This window comes from Salvelinus fontinalis, chromosome 38, assembly GCF_029448725.1.
Source record: "Salvelinus fontinalis isolate EN_2023a chromosome 38, ASM2944872v1, whole genome shotgun sequence".
NCBI classification, from domain to species: domain Eukaryota; kingdom Metazoa; phylum Chordata; class Actinopteri; order Salmoniformes; family Salmonidae; genus Salvelinus; species Salvelinus fontinalis.
This window is the reverse complement of record NC_074702.1, coordinates 25,752,199-25,772,039: the sequence shown is the minus strand read 5'-3', so window position 1 is coordinate 25,772,039 and position 19,841 is coordinate 25,752,199. Positions and strand designations below refer to the sequence as shown.

The window sequence follows — 19,841 nt, the reverse complement described above, 5'->3', positions numbered from 1 at the left end:
ATTGTCAAGTTCAACTAGGCTACATTTTCTTTAGTGGGCCAGGTGTAGGCTACATCTACATTTTCTTTAGTGGGTCAGGTGTAGGCTACATCTACATTTTCTTTAGTGGGTCAGGTGTAGGCTACATCTACATTTTCTTTAGTGGGTCAGGTGTAGGCTACATCTACATTTGCACAAATATCAACCTAATCAGCTCACAGCTCTTTACACATCATTAATTTGTATTGGTCAGTATTTTCAATGGAAATGAATCTACACCCAAAATATGAATCTGTTAGACTTTATTATGCTCAATTTAGGTATTTATACTTACTCAGAATCAACACAGCTTCATTGGCTTCAGGGTATAATGAAATAATGTATTTTTTATTCTATATTTATGTGAGAAATATGTTCATGTTACTATGATTCAAATCTCATTATGATACAAATGTTTGTAATGTAGCCAACATGTCCAATAAAAAGCAAGAAAACTCACACTGTCTTGTGGAGAATAGGGTCAATGTTGTTTCAGTTCCCTACAATCAAAATCTGTGCGAATCATTCTATTAATGACAAATCAAAACTAAAATGTCAACATTTTGATGTGTTTAACTTTATTTAAAAGTTATTTTCACTGTTGGTTTTATGTTTTAAAATATGAAGACAATGTAATGAAGTGTGTCTGCTGCCTCTGTACTGAACGTGTATGTATGTCCGTCTGTCTGTCTGTCCAGACAGTGTTTCATATCAGGTGAGCTCATCTGACCCTTTCTGATACAGAGAATCATGCACATCACAGGAGCTGAAAGACTCATCCTCATTGGTGGTCTGCTGCAAGGTGGGTCGCTGTGGGAAACGCTGGGTCTGATGAACTGCTTTCTTGCGTCTCCAATTGCACTTTACCATTTACATTTGTTAGGTTATCTGTAGCTAGGTTCCCATCCAATTGATGACAGATTTTCAAGTGAATATTAAAAAATCTGCATAAAGAAAATATGAGTTGAAAATACGATGGAAACACTATGAACTTTAGATTTTGATTTGGTACATGAAAATTTAAGCAAAAATGTACATTTTGTGTGCACTATGTCACCATGCACTGATTTTTATCCACAACAAGTCTATTTGGTGGAAACACACCACTGGTGGGAAAATGCACATTTTTTCTTTATCGGATTTTAGAATATTCACATGAAAATCTGTCGCCGATTGGATGTAAACCTAGCTACTGCCATCATGACTTTTTGTTGTAATACGGTATGACTTCACACGCATAAAAACTGGATGGAAACATGATTAGTGTTCTGATCCTTATTAACAGCCCAGCGCAGTCAAGTTTTTCCTGTGTTTAGAATCATAGTTATACAACAGCTGATGAAACTAACATTGTAATAATGTGATCGGTGTTATTTCCCGAAATTTGCTGGTTGAAATACAGGACCTTCTAATCAGCAGGTTGTGGATGGGTGGAGTTTTGTCTTGCCTAGTGACATCACCAGGGGGGTAAAGTTAATAGACAAATACAAAGAGCGTTTCAAACCTCTCTGCCAATAACTTAGTTTTAAGGTTACATATCCCTTCTCTGCTCAGGTTGATTGAGCCACACTGTAGTTAATGCACCATTATGTGCCCTTCCCCAATCCCAGACAGTCCTAGCACAATTCTTGATTGAGAAGTAAATAAATAAAAATTCCTTTATTGTTACTCAGAAATAATTTGATATTGAGATAAAAACGTTTGCACTGGGCCTTTAAAAGGATAGTTCATACAATCCATGTCTACTAGCATTGCTACACCCCCCCAAAATGCTAGCCAGATTATTCTGCACATCGCTAAATAACTAGCCAACATATTCTTTTACGGTTTGTAGGAAAAAACAACACCCTAGTGAAGTTGAAAATTACCTAACACTCAGTCTAATATTTTGTTGTGTGTATTTCAGGTGTTCTGTGCCTAGACTTTGCAGCTCTGATGCCTCAGAATATAAAAGCTCTGCATGGATCTTGTGTGGCCATTCCCTGCTCATTTACACTGCGATCTGGATTTGAGTCGTCCCTCACAACTTCATGTAAAGGAATATGGAGGAAAGGATGGACAGGAGTACACGTGTTTGATTCTAGTCTCACGGGAACAGGCTTTAACACCATTGAAGGGAATCTAACTGGGAACTTGCAGCAGAAGGAATGCACCACAATCCTGAATGACTTATCTTCTTTCAATGACTACTTTTCATTCAGAATTGAATGTGACAATGCTCTGAAATATATTTTTCCAGAACGTGTCACAATTAATGTAAAAGGTAGAGTATCATTATAATATATTTGTTTTGTGTTGTGTGTGTAGTGGTGTGTTCATTTAAGTTGCAGGTTTGAACTTGCTGTATTTAATGCACTTCTCGTGTTATAAAAGTTATTTTTTTTATTCCCTCAGAAAATCCATCCAAACCCACTCTAAGTCCAGAAACAGTAAATGTGATGGAGGGGACCACAGTGAATTTGATCTGCTCTGCTGCAGCCCCCTGTCCCTCACTCCCTCCAACTCTGACATGGACCCCCACATTGAGTGACAGTGTGGAGGATTTGCAGGAGACTCCGAATCGAGTCATAACTTCTCTCCTGAACTTTACCGCTTCACATGTCCACCATGGAGAGAAGATCACCTGCACTGCACTGTACAAACGACAAGCTGGCAAGAGTGATAAATCATCCAAAACATATCTGACAGTCGCTGTTCTTTGTAAGTTGATTCATGCATGGTAAGTTAATTATTTCTATAGAATTTGACAACTTTCTGTGCACTCGCCCTCAGACTCTCCCAAGAACACCTCAGTGTCAGTCAGTCCCCCTGGTTCAGTGGCAGAGGGCAGCTCTGTGACTCTGACTTGCAGCAGCAATGCCAACCCAGCAGTGAAGAACTACACCTGGTACAGAGTTGAGGGAAGTGAGAAGGACATTGTCGGGTCTGATAAGGACCTCAACATCTTCAATGTGACCAGGCTTTCAAATGAACAGTACAACTGTAAGGCTCAGAATGTCCATGGACTGCAGACCTCTGAAGCCATCAGTATCAATGTAACGTGTATGTACTGTATAGTATTTATTCTACTGATTATGAATCACAATCACTCATTAATCTGAATGAACTATTAAGAATAATCGTGTCCTCCCTGTCTGTTCGCTGTAGTTGCTTCAGAGATCCAGAACACCTCTCACTGCATCAGGATTTCAGATACATCTCAGATCAGATGTTTCTGTGATAGCTATGGAAACCCTGCTCCCACACTGGTGTGGCAACTGGCTGGAGAGTCTGTCAATCACTCCACAAACACCATCATCAGGGAGGAACCAATAGGCCGAGCAGGCCTGAGGAGCTCCCTCACCATCCACCAATCACAGGAAGAGGAAATACCGAGTCTGGTCTGCCTCAGCTCCAACTTTGATGTTTTTGACAGCTTCTCATTTGACTTAACATCAATGAAAACATATGAAGGTACAGGTAGGAGACATTTGTCCTGCTCTACACCAGAATTAGTTCCTAACAGTTTCCCGGTCCCACTAACCATTCAAGAGATTGGAACAATAAGGTTCTATCTTTGTTTTTGTCAAAATGTAATTATTGGCATAGCCTTGTTCTGTTTAATGTTCTCTACGTATATAGTAAAAAATACCTCAATTCATGTTCAAAAGAATACAAAAAAAATGTCTGACACAATTCAAACCAATGACGGTTCGGAACTTTAAACCCAATTATCTCAGAATCATCTTTTTGAAACAAGAACCTTATAGTCCCAAGCTCTCACATTGCCAAATAAGAAGGATTTTTAGTACAAAGAAGGAATTGTGGCGCTTGTTTTACACCTCATTTGTTTGCGCTCTGTTGTGATTGCACAGGCTTCCATCTTCTCTCTCTGTTGATCGGGGCTGGTGTGGGGGCAGGAGTGATGATGCTCCTATGCATCCCAATGCTTCTCATCTGCAAGTAAGTGACTGACACAGGGGCTGGACTGGTATTTGACGCCATTATCTTAACATCTCTGTTGTTTTGCTCTCAGGCATAGGAGAGCCAGGCAGTCACCAAACAAAAGACAGGAGGACACAGCAGAGTTCATAGTGACTGATGAGGTAAGTAACTACACTGACATTCCGACATTGCACATGTGTATGTGCTTACAGTCTAACAATGTGGAAAGGCGTTGATATACATATCTCACAGAAGAGCGTGCATGAACACCCTATTACACATCCTAGATGGCGCACACATTTCAGCACTGGTATTTTTGTTGCAGTGAAAGATTAGAAGTAGTTTGGCTGTAAAAATGCAAAAATCAACCGTGTGCATGAAGAGGAACTCAAGTCAGTTTAGGCTGCGGTGGTACATTACTGTAATCAAGTCATGTGATGCTTACCCCTCAGACCCTCTTTCAGGAGGAGGACAATGTCTATGCCAATAAAGCCATGCTGGACGAGGCCCTCTGGCCCAACAGGACAGTGGACAGGGAAATTGACGACACAGACCTCCTCCACTACGTCAACTTGAACTTCTCCAAACTCCAGGCCAAGGTGGCCGAGCGGGGGGAGGGGGAGGGGGAGATCAGGGGAGTCGCCTCCAAAACCACAGAGTACGCAGTGATCCGCCTGCACTCCACAGGTAGTATCGAGGGAGGGGCTGGGAAGAAGGAGGCCAATCCTGCTCTGGAGCAGGGGGATCACGCTGAAGACCATGGAGCTAAAGTCTTGGAAGAATCCCAGGCAGGACACGAGAGTGGCGGGGAAGAAGAAGTTGCAAAGGATTCTGCGCTGCCTGAGCTACAGGGCGTGACTAATTCTGCCCTCAGTGTCCAGGAGTCTCCAGAGGCCCCACTGGGAGAATCTGAGCAGCACAACACAGCAGAGACCGCTGTGGATGAGGTGACACTGCTTTCTGAGCCAAAAGATTCCTCTAATTGTGAAGAGGAGGAAATGTATGGGAACATATGTCGTGGTCAGGTCATATCTGACGCAAATTATGGATAACCTGAGTTAGATAGGAGGAAGAGTAGGAGAGTGCACAGTAAGCTGCTGTATAGAGGGAGGAAAGCTTAAATCAAAATAAAATAAAATAAAATCAAATTTTGTTTGTCACATACACATGGTTAGCAGATGTTAATGCGAGTGTAGCGAAATGCTTGTGCTTCTAGTTCCGACAATACAGTAATAACCAACGAGTAATCTAACCTAACAATTCCACAACTACTACCTTATACACACAAGTGTAAAGGGATAAAGAATATGTACATAAAGATATATGAATGAGTGATGGTACAGAACGGCATAGGCAAGATGCAGTAGATGGTATAGAGTACAGTATATACATATGAGATGAGTAATGTAGGGTATATAAACATGAAGTGGCATAGTTTAAAGTGGCTAGTGATACATGTATTACATAAAGATGGCAAGATGCAGTAGATGATGTAGAGTACAGTATATACATATGAGATGAGTAATGTAGGGTATGTAAACATTATATTAAGTGGCATTGTTTAAAGTGGCTAGTGATATATTTTTACATAAATTTCCATCAATTCCCATTATTAAAGTGGCTGGAGTTGAGTCAGTATGTTGGCAGCAGCCACTAAATGTTAATGGTGGCTGTTTAACAGTCTGATGGCCTTGAGATAGAAGCTGTTTTTCAGTCTCTCGGTCCCTGCTTTGATGCATCTGTACTGACCTTGCCTTCTGGATGATAGCAGGGTGAACAGGCAGTGGCTTGGGTGGTTGTTGTCCTTGATGATCTTTATGGCCTTCCTGTGACATCGGGTGGTGTAGGTGTCCTGGAGGGCAGGTAGTTTGCCCCCGGTGATGCGTTGTGCAGACCTCACTACCCTCTGGAGAGCCTTACGGTTGTGGGCGGAGCAGTTGCCATACCAGGCGGTGATACAGCCCGACAGGATACTCTCGATTGTGCATCTGTAGAAGTTTGTGAGTGCTTTTGGTGACAAGCCAAATTTCTTCAGCCTCCTGAGGTTGAAGAGGCGCTGCTGCGCCTTCTTCACAACGCTGTCTGTGTGGGTGGACCAATTCAGTTTGTCCGTGATGTGTACGCCGAGGAACTTAAAACTTATTACCCTCTCCACTACTGTCCCGTCAATGTGGATAGGGGGGTGCTCCCTCTGCTGTTTCCTGAAGTCCACAATCATCTCCTTTGTTTTGTTGACATTGAGTGTGAGGTTATTTCCTGACACCACACTCCGAGGGCCCTCACCTCCTCGCTGTAGGCCGTCTCGTCGTTGTTGGTAATCAAGCCTACCACTGTAGTGTCGTCCGCAAACTTGATGATTGAGTTGGAGGCGTGCATGGCCACGCAGTCGTGGGTGAACAGGGAGTACAGGAGAGGGCTCAGAACGCACCCTTGTGGGGCCCCAGTGTTGAGGATCAGCGGGGTGGAGATGTTGTTACCTACCCTCACCACCTGGGGGTGGCCCGTCAGGAAGTCCAGTACCCAGTTGCACAGGGCGGGGTCGAGACCCAGGGTCTCGAGCTTGATGACGAGTTTGGAGGGTACTATGGTGTTAAATGCTGAGCTGTAGTCGATGAACAGCATTCTCACATAGGTATTCCTCTTGTCCAGATGGGTTAGGGCAGTGTGCAGTGTGGTTGCGATTGCGTCGTCTGTGGACCTATTGGGTCGGTAAGCAAATTGGAGTGGGTCTAGGGTGTCAGGTGGGGTGGAGGTGATATGGTCCTTGACTAGTCTCTCAAAGCACTTCATGATGACGGAAGTGAGTGCTATGGGGCGGTAGTCGTTTAGCTCAGTTACCTTAGCTTTCTTGGGAACAGGAACAATGGTGGCCCTCTTGAAGCATGTGGGAACAGCAGACTGGGATAAGGATTGATTGAATATGTCCGTAAACACACCAGCCAGCTGGTCTGCACATGCTTTGAGGACGCGGCTGGGAATGCCGTCTGGGCCTGCAGCCCTGCGAGGGTTAACACGTTTAAATGTTTTACTCACCTCGGCTGCAGTGAAGGAGAGCCCGCAGGTTTTGGTAGCGGGCCATGTCAGTGGTACTGTATTGTCCTCAAAGCGAGCAAAAAAGTGATTTCGTTTGTCTGGGAGCAAGACATCCTGGTCCGCGACGGGGCTGGTTTTCTTTTTGTAATCCCTGATTGACTGTAGACCCTGCCACATACCTCTTGTGTCTGAGCTGTTGAATTGCGACTCTACTTTGTCTCTATACTGGCACTTAGCTTGTTTGATTGCCTTGCGGAGGGAATAGCTACACTGTTTGTATTCGGTCATGTTTCCGGTCACCTTGCCCTGGTTAAAAGCAGTGGTTCGCGCTTTCAGTTTCGTGCGAATGCTGCCATCAATCCACGGTTTCTGGTTTGGGATTTTTTTTAATCTTTGCTGTAAGTATTACGTCACTGATGCACTTTCTAATGAATTCGCTCACCGAATCAGCGTATTTGTCAATGTTGTTGTTGGACGTAATGCGGAACATATCCCAATCCACGTGATCGAAGCAGTCTTGAAGCGTGGAATCAGATTGGTCGGACCAGCGTTGAACAGACCTGAGCGCGGGAACTTCTTGTTTTAGTTTCTGTTTGTAGGCTGGAAGCAACAAAATGGAGTCGTGGTCAGCTTTTCCGAAAGGAGGGCGGCGGGGGGGGGGGGGGGGGGGGGGGGCCGTATATGCGTCGCGGAAGTTAGAATAACAATGATCTAGGGTTTTACCAGCCCTGGTATTACAATCGATATGCTGATAGAATTTAGGGAGTTTTGTTTTCAGATTAGCCTTGTTAAAATCCCCAGCTATGATGAATGCAGCCTCAGGGTGTGTGGTTTCCAGTTTCCAGTTTACATAGAGTCAGATAAAGTTCGTTCAGGGCCATCGATGTGTCTGCTTGGGGGGGAATATATACGGCTGTGATTATAATCGAAGAGAATCCCTTGGTAGATAATGCGGTCGACATTTGATTGTGAGGAATTCTAAGTCAGGTGAACAGAATGACTTGAGTTCCTGTATGTTGTTATGATCACACCACGTCTCGTTAATCATAAGGCATACCCCCCCGCCCCTCTTCTTAACAGAAAGATGTTTTTTTCTGTTGGCGCGATGCGTGAAGAAACCAGCTGGCCTCCCCGACTCCGTTAGCGTCTCTCGAGTGAGCCATGTTTCCGTGAAGCAAAGAACGTTACAGTCTCTGATGTCTCTCTGGAATGCTGCCCTTGCTCTGATTTCATCAACCTTGTTGTCAAGAGACTGGACATTGGCGAGTAGTATGCTAGGGAGTGGAGCGCGGTGTGCCCTTCTCTGGAGCCTGACCAGAAGACCGCTTCGTTTGCCCCTTTTACGGCGTCGTTGTTTAGGGTGGGATCTGATCCATTGTACTGGGTGGAAGGCAAAACACAGGATCCGCTTCGGGAGAGTCATATTCCTGGTCGTAATGATAGTGAGTTGAAGTTGCTCTTATATTCAGTAGTTCCATCCGACTGTATGTAATGAAACCTAAGATTACCTGGGGTACCAATGTAAGAAATAACACGTAAAAAAACAAAATACTGCATAGTTTCCTAGGAACGCGAAGCGAGGCGGCCATCTCTGTCGGCGCCGGATGTAGAAGCAGATAAATGCAGATAAGGTTGTGAAAAATCACCCATAATGCACTGCAGAGACATCCTCGTCACCTTCCAAACTAGAACCAATATGTCCACCTTTTTTTTAAACACCAGTTATTCTACAGTGTCTGTTCATCAGTTGGATTTTCATCTCTATATATACAATATATACAAAAGTCTGTGGACACGCCTTCAAATTAGTGGATTCGGCTATTTCGGCTTAAAATTAAATCCAATAAGGAAATACATTAGATTTTGTCCTGCTGATCTACACAACCAACTCCACATTTTCAAAGTGAAAGAACAATTATATTTATTTTTTCCCAATTTAATTAAACAAAAAACAAAGATGTCTTGATTGCGTATGTCTTCACACCCTAGAGGTAATACTTGGTGGAAGCACCTTTGGCCGCCACTATAGCTGTGAATCATTTTGAATAAGATTCTACTAACTTTGCACAACTCTTAGGCTAACACATACCCATTGTTTTTGTCCAAATAGCTCAAGCTCAGTAAATTTGGTTTGGGAGTCATTGGTGGACAGCAATATTCAAACATTGTCTCTATTTGTCACGCAGATTTAAGTCAGCACAAGCGACAATACTTGAAAATACAGAGGGTTTCACTCTGTGTTGTGTAGTTCTAGATTTGGCCTGTGGTTTGTAATTTAGGCCAGAAAAAAATGTATTTGCCGTGTTGTCTTGCAGTATTACTTAACAGCCTTGTTGCAAACAGAATGGATGATTTGAAGGTGATTTTTTTTTAACACACACTTCCTCCTTTTCACTTTTCTATACAGGCCAGTAATGTAGTAATGTAGTAATGTAGTAATGTGGTAATGTAGTAATGTAGTAATGTGGAGTGAATGCAATGTTGTTGATCCTCCTGTTTGTGGTGGAAACATTGTGTTATTGGTGTGCTTGACCTCGGCAGGGATTGGAGAGTATGTCAGGATCCTAATAAATATGAAAGGAGCAAAGCCCAGATAAACAGTTAGAAACCCTCAGTCTTCTGAATACCAAACACTGGGATAGAGGTGTATTTTTCAGCGAGTCATTTGCACACATTTTAATCTCAAAGACACACAAGAATAGCTTTCCAATAGCTGTTGACTGCTTCTGAATGGTCCAGTGTGGTTCAGTCCTGACTTAAATCTGCATGAAAATGTGAGACGAGGGGCTGGATTCAATCGGTATCGCTGTAGTCAAATCCAATGAAAATCAAATCAAGAAGCTGATTTTTAAGGTTTGAATATTGCTGTCCATCAATGACTCCCAACCAAATTTACTGGGCTTGAGCAATTTTGACAAAAACAGTGTGTATATGTTGCCCTATGAGGTGTTCAAAGTTGGTAGAATCTAAATCAAAATGATTCACAGCTCTAATGACTGCCAAAGGTGCTTCCACCAAGTATTACCTCTGGGGTGTAAAGACATACGTAATTAAGACAGCTCCGTTTCATTTTTTTTATTTATTAATTTGGAAACTGTTCTGTATTTTTTCTTTCACTTTTAAAATGTAGAGTAAGTTGTGTACATCAGTAGGAAAACAATCAAATGTCATACTTAAAAAAAGAAAATTGAAGGCACCAAAATGTGAAGACTGTGCAGGGGGTGTGTACACTTTCACTAGGCACTGTGTATGTTTTTTTTATTCTGACTTTTTAACTGTGTTTTTATAGATTAGTGTTGTTCCTTACATACATTTTCATAATAATATTATATAATATAGTATAATATTTGTTTGTTTTGCAATGAGTTGTTACTCTTCTATGAATTTGTAACTTATTGTTACACAGAAAATGCGTATTTATGGACTTACAAAATGTGTGTGATGGTTATGAATCACTTCAACATGTTGTATTATTGTTTTTATTGTCTTTTTTTATTGAAAATGTATTTACAATGTTTAAAGCGGAATACAGGTGAATACAGGTTACAAGCAGTCAGTAATTTCAGCATGATTCAGTAACTATGTGAGGTCAGAAGTCAGTAATGATGCACATTGCAATGTTAAACAAATATGAAGACATGGTGTTAGTTGCATAGCATCTACACAATAGCACATCCTGTAATACGGGACATTTCTAAACAGTGAAGCATTTCTGTTTTGACAGCCAAGTAAGCACACATTGCATTGATGTACCACACGATGTTCAAACCCACTTTGAATGACGTCAATAAACTCTGTTTTCTGCCATTTTGGTCTTGACTGACTTGTAATTTCAAAGTACAGTTAAGGCAACTACCGGTACTTGAATGTGTTTTTATTGCTAACAATCCAGATGTAAAGCACTAGTCAAAAGTTTGGACACACTCATTCAAGGTTTTTCTATATGTTTACTATTTTCTACATTGTTGAATATTAGTGAAGACAACAAAATGATGAAATTACACATATGGAATCATGTAGTAACCAAAAAAGTGTTGAACAAATTTTATATTCTTCAAAGTAACCATCCTTTGTCTTGATGACAGCTTTGTACACTCTTGGAATTCTGAGGAATGCTTTTCCAACAGTCTTGAAGGCGTTCCCACATATGCTGAGCTCTTGTTGGCTGCTTTTTCTTCACTCTGCGGTCCAACTCATCCCAAACCATCTCAATTGGGTTGAGGTCGGGTGATTGTGGAGGCCAGGTCATCTGATGCAGCACTCCATCACTCTCCTTCTTGGTCAAATAGCTCTTACACAGCCTGGAGGTGTGTTTCGGGTCATTGACATGTTGGAAAACAAATGATTGTCCCACTATGCACAAACCAGATGGGACAGTGTATCGCTGCAGAATGCTGTGGTAGCCATGCTGGTTAAGCGTGCCTTGAATTCTAAATAAATCAGGGACAGTGTCACCAGCAAAGCACTCCCACACCATAACACTACCTCCCCCACGCGTCACGGATTGTAACCACACATGCGGAGATAATCCGTTCACCTACTCTGCATCTCACAAAGACAACAGTTGGAACCAAAAATCACAAATTTGGACTCATCAGACCAAAGGATAGATATCCACCGGTCTAATGTGCATTGCTCATGTTTCTTGGCCCAAGCAAGTCTCTTCTTATTATTGGTGTCCTTTAGTAGTGGTTTCTTTGCAGCAATTCGACCATGAAGGCCTGATTCATGCAGTCTCCTCTAAACACTTGATGTTGAGATGTGCCTGTTACTTGAACTCTGTGAGGCATTTATTTGGGCTGCAATGTGATGTGCAGTTAACTCTAATAAACTTATCCTCTGCAGCAGAGGTAACTCTGGGTCTTCCTTTCCTTTGGCGTGTCCTCATGAGAGCCAGTTTCATCATAGTGTATGATGGTTTTTGCGACATCATTTGAAGAAACTTTCAAAGTTCTTGAAATGTTCCAGATTAAATTACCTTCATGTCTTAAATTAATGATGGACTGCCATTTCATTTTGCTTATTTGAGCTGTTCTTGACATAATATGTACTTGGTATTTTACCAAATAGGGCTATCTTCACCCCTACCTTGTCACAACATAACTGATTGGCTCAAACGCATTAAGAAGGATATAAATTCCACAAATTAACTTTTAACAAAGCACACCTGTTAATTGAAATGCATTCCAGGTGACTATCTCATGAAACTGGTTGAGAGAATGCCAAGAGTGTGCAAAACTGTCATCAAGGCAAAGGGTGGCTACTTTGAATAATCTCAAATATAACATACATTTTTATTTGTTTAACACTTTTTTAGTTACTCCATGATTCCATATTTGTTATTTCAGAATGTTGATGTCTTCACTATTATTCTACAATGTAGAAAATAGTAAAAATAAAGAAAAACCATTAAATGAGTAGGTGTGTCCAAACTTTTGACTGGTACTGTAGTTGTGATACAAATATTTACAAACAAACCTTAATACTTTTTTTGGACTATGAATGAAACTTCCTCTTATATTTTAACATCAGAGTACTGGGTTGTGTAGTCTTCTTCATCTGAGCTGCTGCTGTGGCCTGCCCTGCGGTGGCGAGGGTCAGAACTACAGACTGTCTGGTGTCCTGGCTTTGCTCTGAACATGACCTCAGAGTAGCTGATCTCCACGTCCTCCTCACTGCTCCCTGTCTCCTTGTCCATGTTTGGCTCGATTTGGGGCTTCGAAACACACACTTCCTTAATGTTCTCGTAGTCATTGCACTTATTAGTCTGAATATAGAAAGAGATTCATACAAATGAAGCAGCTCGAATGTTGCTATTTTATAAATCTGGAGAATATTAATTGTCTTGGGCAGTCATATTTTTTTCAAAATTATTCTTATCAAATATCTTAAAGCTGTACGAGTTCATTTGCCTTTTCCAAACTATCAAGTGCTAACATCAAGGTCCAGTAAAACACCTTAAGTCCTTTTCCAATTTTCTTTGCGGTTGTGATACCCCCTTCTGCTACTGCTGGACTGTCCTTCTAAATGTCCTCTTCTACAAACGTCCTTCTAAATGTCCTCTGCTTTTTTCCCATCAGTATTTCTCCTACTACACATTTTCTATGATGTAAGATGCACCACAAATAGAATTACATAATTTACAGGATCTCTGTGTACTCTTACCTCAATATCCTGTTTCAGTAACAGCGGAGTTTTGGTTTGTTAGTAGATTTGCAACAAAGTGATTATGACACGTCACTTCAAAGTTTCCATTCACAATTTTTAGTTTAACTTTATATTCAGTTCAACGGATATCATGTGTGTTACATAGTTGCAGAGTAACCATACAAATAATTCAATTGAAGCAGGATTTGACTAGCTTCCTTTAAAATCACTCATTATTATATGCAGGCCTATCTTAGATGCAGTTACAGTGTGAAGCTGAATAATGACATTCTGGTGATCAATGAAGTTACAGTGTAACTTCATGGCATAAGGGCCAATGTGTGTGGTTGCCCATTGTTTTGGTTTACACATTTGTTATTACGGTTGACTGACCTTTTCCTTCAGCTTTGGCTTGCCAACCTTAGCATAGACGTCGCCCTCTCTTGCTTGGTCTCTCGGACCCAAGCTACCCCTGGAAGACAAGTTGTGTCATTGTATGCGTTTGACTCATATTTGTTGTCTCATCAGGTTATTTCCCTACGTACGTGTTGGTCGACTACTACAGTCATTTTCACATTAGTGGTTTCAATACATTACTACATTATGGTAGAATTTATGATGTATTTGAGGTCATTTGTATGTTTTCCCACATCATATGCATTCACCTTTTGGAATGACTGAAGAATGCTCTCTATTGTACTGTAGTTTGGTGTTGATTTTAGGACACCCTCAGATTCAAAGGGTTAGGCTGGAGCCTGGGGGTGCCCTAAAATGGACACCATACTGTCAAAGTGAAGTGATTTGTTTTTTATTATTATAATTTTTTGGTACTTTTTATCCGTTTTTCATGATATCCAATTGGTAGTTACAGTCTTGTCCAATTGCTGCAACTACCGTACGGACTCGGGAGAGGCGAAGATTGAGAGCCATGCATCCTCGAAGCCACACTGCTTCTTGACACACTGCTCACTTAACCCGGAAGCCAGCGACACCAATGTGTCAGAGGAAACAACGTACAGCTGGAGACCGAAGTCAGCATGCATGCGCCCAGCAGTTACAAGGTGTCGCTAGATGGGACAAGGACATCCCCGGCTGGCCAAACCCTGCCCTAACCCAGACAATGCTGGGCCAATTGTGCGCCACCTCATGGGTCTCAGAGTCCCAGCCTGCTGCAACACAGCCCGGGATCGAACCCGGGTCTATAGTGACTGCGATGCAGTGCTTTAGACCGCTGCCCTACTCAGGAGGCCAATGTGATGGGTTTTAATTTGAACCTATCCTGGTTTCATCTGCCTTCCCCACATTCTCAGAAAAATGTTCAATCTTACATCTCCTGGCCCCTGAATTGCAGCGAGGCATAGTTGACTTCAGGTTCCTGCGTTTGTCCAGTGTGTTCATCTTTGTTTCTGATTGGATGGCTTGGTGAAAGACCCTGAATAAATGAGATGGAATGCATTAAAAAGAATGTCAAGAATTGAAATAGTTAATTCATCCCTTCATTCATAACTGTACAATATATATGCTACTTATTTGTTTATATTTAACGAGGCAAGTTAGTTAAGAACACATTTTTATTTACAATGACAGCCTAGGAACAGTGGATTAACTGCTTTGCTCCCAGTCAGAAAAACTGATTTTTACCTTGTCAGCTTGGGGTTTTGATCTAGCAACCTTTCGGTTATTGGCCCAACGCTCTAACTACTAGGCTACCTGCCACTACGCTCAGTCATTCTTGACGTACTGAATACTGAATGATTGTAACAGTCATTGATTGAGTAAACTGTAGAGTTACAGTATACACAGCAAATAAAGGCCTCTTTCGTCCATATTTCACCCCTTCAACAACATTGTTCGATTTCTCTCACCTGCTTTCCACCTGGTACCTTCAGAACACTGTATGCAGTGTATATGTCAGAGGTCGACCTTTAAAGAAAAAACAAACTAATTGAATCACTCTGACAAGTAGACACAGGTCTATATCTTCCTTTAGATGTTCAAACTGAGACAGAAAGTAGTGGTGATCCATTGTGAGTGAGGGAGGCCTGCTAAATTGACTCATTGAGACTTCGGTATGTCTGCCCATCCAGATGTGTGTGTCTGTGTGTGTGTGTGTGTGTGTGTGTGTGTGTGTGTGTGTGTGTGTGTGTGTGTGTGTGTGTGTGTGTGTGTGTGTGTGTGTGTGTGTGTGTGTGTGTGTGTGTGTGTGTGTGTGTGTGTGTGCATGCATGCAAACGTGGGTGCCTATGTGTGTTTGTCTACAGTGGGATCTTGTCTGTGTGAGACCATGTTTGATGCTCTTACGTGCTGTTTGGACACAACGTCCTGCTGGGATGGGGATGCTGCGGTTGGGGCAGAGGCTCTGGGTGGTACGGGCCGTCTGGCCACAGCTGATCTCTGCTGCTCCCCGGGGGGTCTGATGCCGCTGCACCCCCTTCACTCACCAGGTTCTCACTTGTTCCATTACGCCAGCCCTGACGGTGACACACACACACACATGTACAATTAACTAGGGGTTTTCACAAAATGAAATACAGAATAAATAGAAGAGAATAATGCAGTATTTGTGAAATGCAACAGTACCAGAAAACCAAAGTGAACACAACATGGCAGTTTATTTGATGTCCCCTGCTGGATCGATTTGTTTCTCTTGTGTCTGAAAAACGCCAAACAAAAAGTGGATATTTCACACAAACAGTGTTGTGGTGAGTTTCCAGTCATTGCTAACTGTAGTCAATACGTGTGTTTAAGAAATATATGTATTTTCTAAATAAGAGGAGTGAAGTGAGTGTTGACGGAGGGCTCACCTGTAGACCAGAAAGATGAGTAAAAGAAGAAGCGGAACACAGCAGAAAGGAAGGACGAGAGAGAGGACATGGAAGACACTTCCTGTGATGAGAGAAGAGAGGGAGGAGAAACGATAAAGAGAAATGGATCAATATTGGACATTCAGACTCTGGCTACAGTCTTTGGCATTTTGTGTGGAACTGTGACTTTAAATGCCAATGCCACCTATGTGTTGTTACATACTCTCTTACTGTATGCATACAATACATTTTGCACCTTGAAGGATGGTTTTTAAGGCCTGTATCATCATTGATTCATACATTTAGGTAACATATCAGGGGGAGAATGAAATATGCAACACTCTTAGAAAGAAAGGTTGTATCTAGAACCTTAAAGGGTTCTTTGGCTGTCCTCATCGTAGAAGCCTTTGAAGAACCCTATTTGGTTCTAGGTAGAAACCTTTTCAACAGCGGGTTCTACCTGGAACCAAAAAGGGTTCTATCTGGAACCAAAAAGAGTTCTATCTGGAACCAAAAAGGGCTATCTTATGGGGATGGCCGAAAACCTCTTTTTGTGTGTAGGCATCAGATGAATATCAAAAGTGAGATAGAAATACTGAGGTAAAAATGTTAGTCAGAATAAGTCACACTTCTGTATTCTATTGATTTTCCAAAGTGGCTGTCAGTCACTATGCACTCACGGTTGAGAAACAGCTTGACTCTTTCAGATTCTTTCCCCCCCATGCTATTGATAGCGACACAGTAGTACGTCCCGGGCTTGTCTGGGTGAACAGTGATGTTCTGGTGATTGATAATGAAATGCTCCCTTTCCTCGACCAGCCTGTACCACTTGTAGTTGTCGACACGGGGGTAACTGTGACTGTGGCAGGTCAGTGCCACAGGGCTCCCTCCATCACTCTGCCACCTATTGGTCATGTTGTGAATGACCTCTGTGAGCTTTGGAGCATCTGTGATGGAAGATAATGGAAGAAAACGATTCTTATACATTTGAATAGAAATATGCATTTGCATTTTCCTCGTGTTGAATTGTCTTTAGTTATAGTATTATAAGAATATAAGTTCAAGCTCTACACAAATTACCACTTAAGTCTTTATTCCAGAAAGTTATAGAGGACCTGAACCCATTTGAAAGGATGACTCTGATCCCAAATGCAGATCTGAGAGGATTGCAGTAAGCAGTATGGTTCATCTCCCTCCATCTTGCCCTCTGATAGGCCAGGTGGAATTATCACCTTATTAATAACATCTATTCATTCCTCTCAGATCTACATAGGGTGTATATTCTATGGGTAGTTGTCATAAAGCAGCGACAGATATGTACTCACACTTGACTTTAATGTCAACCTCTTGGGATTTCCCAGTTCCTAAGGGGTTCTGGGCAGTGCACGTGTATGGTCCACTATGGGAAGGGGTTGTGGACATCACCGTCAACTTCTGGACCAGCCCCACTATCCTGGTCTCTCCTGCGATGATCCGGAGCCAGGTGTAGTTGGTGGCACGGGGGTTGGAACGAGTCGTGCAGGTAAGAACCAGCTGGCTGTTTTCAGTCACGACCGTGTCAGGGTGAGCAGAGGCCGTCACATTTTTGGGGCTGTCTGTAGGTGTCATAGCAGAGAAAGCATCATGGAAAATGTTTATCTTGTAAATCAAATATGTTTGACTATTTCATCATCATAATAATAGAAGGATGATGATGGTGATGGTGGTGACGATGCGTTGTACTCACATGTAATCTCCAGCTCCTCCTCTGCGCTGTTCTTCCCCTCAGAGTTCTGAGCTCTACAGGTGTAAACCCCTCCTTGCAGGAATGTAACATTAAAAGAACCCCAGACAACATTGGTAGAATGTTGGAGGAACCCAGGAACTGGTTGAGGCTGCATTTGAAGAAGGGAGCTAGACATAGGTGAGACAGAGGGACGTGGAGTCCATGTCAGAGTGAGCAGAGAGTCTGGGAAACTCTGCACAGTGCAGTTGATACGAACCAGGTGGCCCTCCTGGGCCGTACGCACCATCGAAAGCACTGGTTTGGTTGGGCCATCTGTGGAGAGGAGGAGAGCTTTGAAAAAAACATCTATTCAAAATTTGAATTGTACCTATTCAAATGTTTGTCAGAGAGGACTGTAGATACAACACACACATTTCAAATATGAACACAGAGGCTGCCATGTGTAAAACGTCATCATGAATAAGATAACCAAAATATCTTCTATGACATCTATTAATCTATTAGCTGTTCTTTTTGAAAGGGGAAATGGGCCCAGCAGTGCTCAGATACCGAGTAAGAGGAGGCTATGATATGAGATCTGGATGCATTTATACAATAAGAACAGATTTTACAGCTACTCACATAGAACACGGAAGCATGACATGCTGCTGTTCTGTCCCGTGCCGATGTCATTGGTGGCCCTACACATGTAACACCCCTCGTCTGTTACGCCCACCCTAACCCAGGATAGGGCCTGTGTGTGGTCTGTGAGGGAGCGTAGTCTCTGTGGTAATACTCCACTATGATGGTACCAGGTGTAGACACCGGGGGCAGGATGGGCATCAGCCTCACAGGTGAGATATAGCTGAGAGCCTGCCTTCACCTGGTTGCCGTGGTAACCTCCGCTTTGGGTGATGCGAGTGCCTCTTGGAACATCTGCAAAAGATAACGGATACAATATATATACATATACATATACATATATATATATATATATATATACACTGCTCAAAAAAATAAAGGGAACACTTAAACAACACAATGTAACTCCAAGTCAATCACACTTCTGTGAAATCAAACTGTCCAATTAGGAAGCAACACTGATTGACAATAAATTTCACATGCTGTTGTGCAAATGGAATAGACAAAAGGTGGAAATTATAGGCAATTAGCAAGACACCCCCAAAAAAGGAGTGATTCTGCAGGTGGTGACCACAGACCACTTCTCAGTTCCTATGCTTCCTGGCTGATGTTTTGGTCACTTTTGAATGCTGGTGGTGCTCTCACTCTAGTGGTAGCATGAGACGGAGTCTACAACCCACACAAGTGGCTCAGGTAGTGCAGTTCATCCAGGATGGCACATCAATGCGAGCTGTGGCAAAAAGGTTTGCTGTGTCTGTCAGCGTAGTGTCCAGAGCATGGAGGCGCTACCAGGAGACAGGCCAGTACATCAGGAGACGTGGAGGAGGCCGTAGGAGGGCAACAACCCAGCAGCAGGACCGCTACCTCCGCCTTTGTGCCAGGAGGTGCACTGCCATAGCCCTGCAAAATGACCTCCAGCAGGCCATTTGATGCTCTCCTTCTTGGTCAAATAGCCCTTACACAGCCTGGAGGTGTGTTAAGTCATTGTCTTGTTGAAAAACAAACAATAGTCCCACGAAGCGCAAACCAGATGGATGCCGTATCACTGCAGAATGCTGTGGTAGCCATGCTGGTTAAGTGTGCCTTGAATTCTAAATAAATCACAGAGAGTGTCACCAGCAAAGCACCCCCAAACCATCACACCTCCTACTCCATGCTTCATGGTGGGAACCACAGACCAAAGGACAAATTTCCACCAGTCAAATGTCCATTGCTCGTGTTTCTTGGCCAAAGCAAGTCTCTTCTTCTTATTGGTGTCCTTTAGTAGTGGTTTCTTTGCTGCAATTCAACGATGAAGGCCTGATTCACACAGTCTCCTCTGAACAGTTGATGCTGAGATGTGTCTGGTACTTGAACTCTGTGAAGCATTTATTTGGGCTGCAAAGTGAAGTGCAGTTAACTCTAATGAACTTATCCTCTGCAGCAGAGGTGACATAGTTTCCTGTGGCGTTCCTCATGAGAGCCAGTTTCATCATAGCGGTATTTGCGACTGCACTTTAAGAAACTTTCAAAGTTCTTGAAATGTTCCGGATTGACTGATCTTCATGTCCTGAAGGAATGTCATTTCT

General features: G+C 42.5%; 2 protein-coding genes across 4 annotated transcripts in view; one reads left to right on the top strand and one right to left on the bottom strand.

Moving 5' to 3' along the window:
- The first annotated feature begins 721 nt into the window (after window positions 1-721).
- On the top strand, window positions 722-5,629 carry LOC129837563 (myelin-associated glycoprotein-like). Its single transcript, XM_055903845.1, has 8 exons — window positions 722-820; window positions 1,925-2,281; window positions 2,413-2,737; window positions 2,780-3,060; window positions 3,166-3,477; window positions 3,873-3,960; window positions 4,034-4,103; window positions 4,395-5,629. Exons 1-8 carry the CDS (start codon window positions 769-771, stop codon window positions 4,992-4,994), a joined length of 2,085 nt encoding a protein of 694 aa, XP_055759820.1. The 5' UTR covers window positions 722-768; the 3' UTR covers window positions 4,995-5,629.
- A 4,758-nt stretch (window positions 5,630-10,387) lies between these two features.
- The window catches only part of si:dkey-24p1.1 (uncharacterized protein LOC556718 homolog), a 33,804-nt gene continuing 24,350 nt past the window's right edge, over window positions 10,388-19,841 (bottom strand). For all 3 annotated transcript variants that reach the window (XM_055903518.1, XM_055903517.1, XM_055903519.1), the window contains 11 exons: window positions 18,274-18,567; window positions 17,653-17,964; window positions 17,252-17,521; window positions 16,607-16,873; window positions 15,927-16,008; window positions 15,703-15,775; window positions 15,424-15,593; window positions 14,988-15,045; window positions 14,451-14,554; window positions 13,516-13,594; window positions 10,388-12,742 (listed from right to left, as the gene is read on the bottom strand). In XM_055903518.1, the coding sequence (XP_055759493.1) occupies window positions 12,491-12,742; window positions 13,516-13,594; window positions 14,451-14,554; window positions 14,988-15,045; window positions 15,424-15,593; window positions 15,703-15,775; window positions 15,927-16,008; window positions 16,607-16,873; window positions 17,252-17,521; window positions 17,653-17,964; window positions 18,274-18,567 (1,961 nt within the window). In that variant the 3' untranslated portion in view covers window positions 10,388-12,490. The remainder of the gene's footprint in view (window positions 12,743-13,515; window positions 13,595-14,450; window positions 14,555-14,987; window positions 15,046-15,423; window positions 15,594-15,702; window positions 15,776-15,926; window positions 16,009-16,606; window positions 16,874-17,251; window positions 17,522-17,652; window positions 17,965-18,273; window positions 18,568-19,841) is intronic.

Coding starts and splice junctions, on each gene's coding strand:
- LOC129837563 (XM_055903845.1), top strand. CDS start 769: ATGCACATCACAGGAGCTGAAAGACTCATCCTCATTGGTGGTCTGCTG. Junction 3,478..3,872: donor GAAAACATATGAAGGTACAG/GTAGGAGACATT, acceptor GTGATTGCACAG/GCTTCCATCTTCTCTCTCTG. Junction 3,961..4,033: donor CCAATGCTTCTCATCTGCAA/GTAAGTGACTGA, acceptor TTTTGCTCTCAG/GCATAGGAGAGCCAGGCAGT.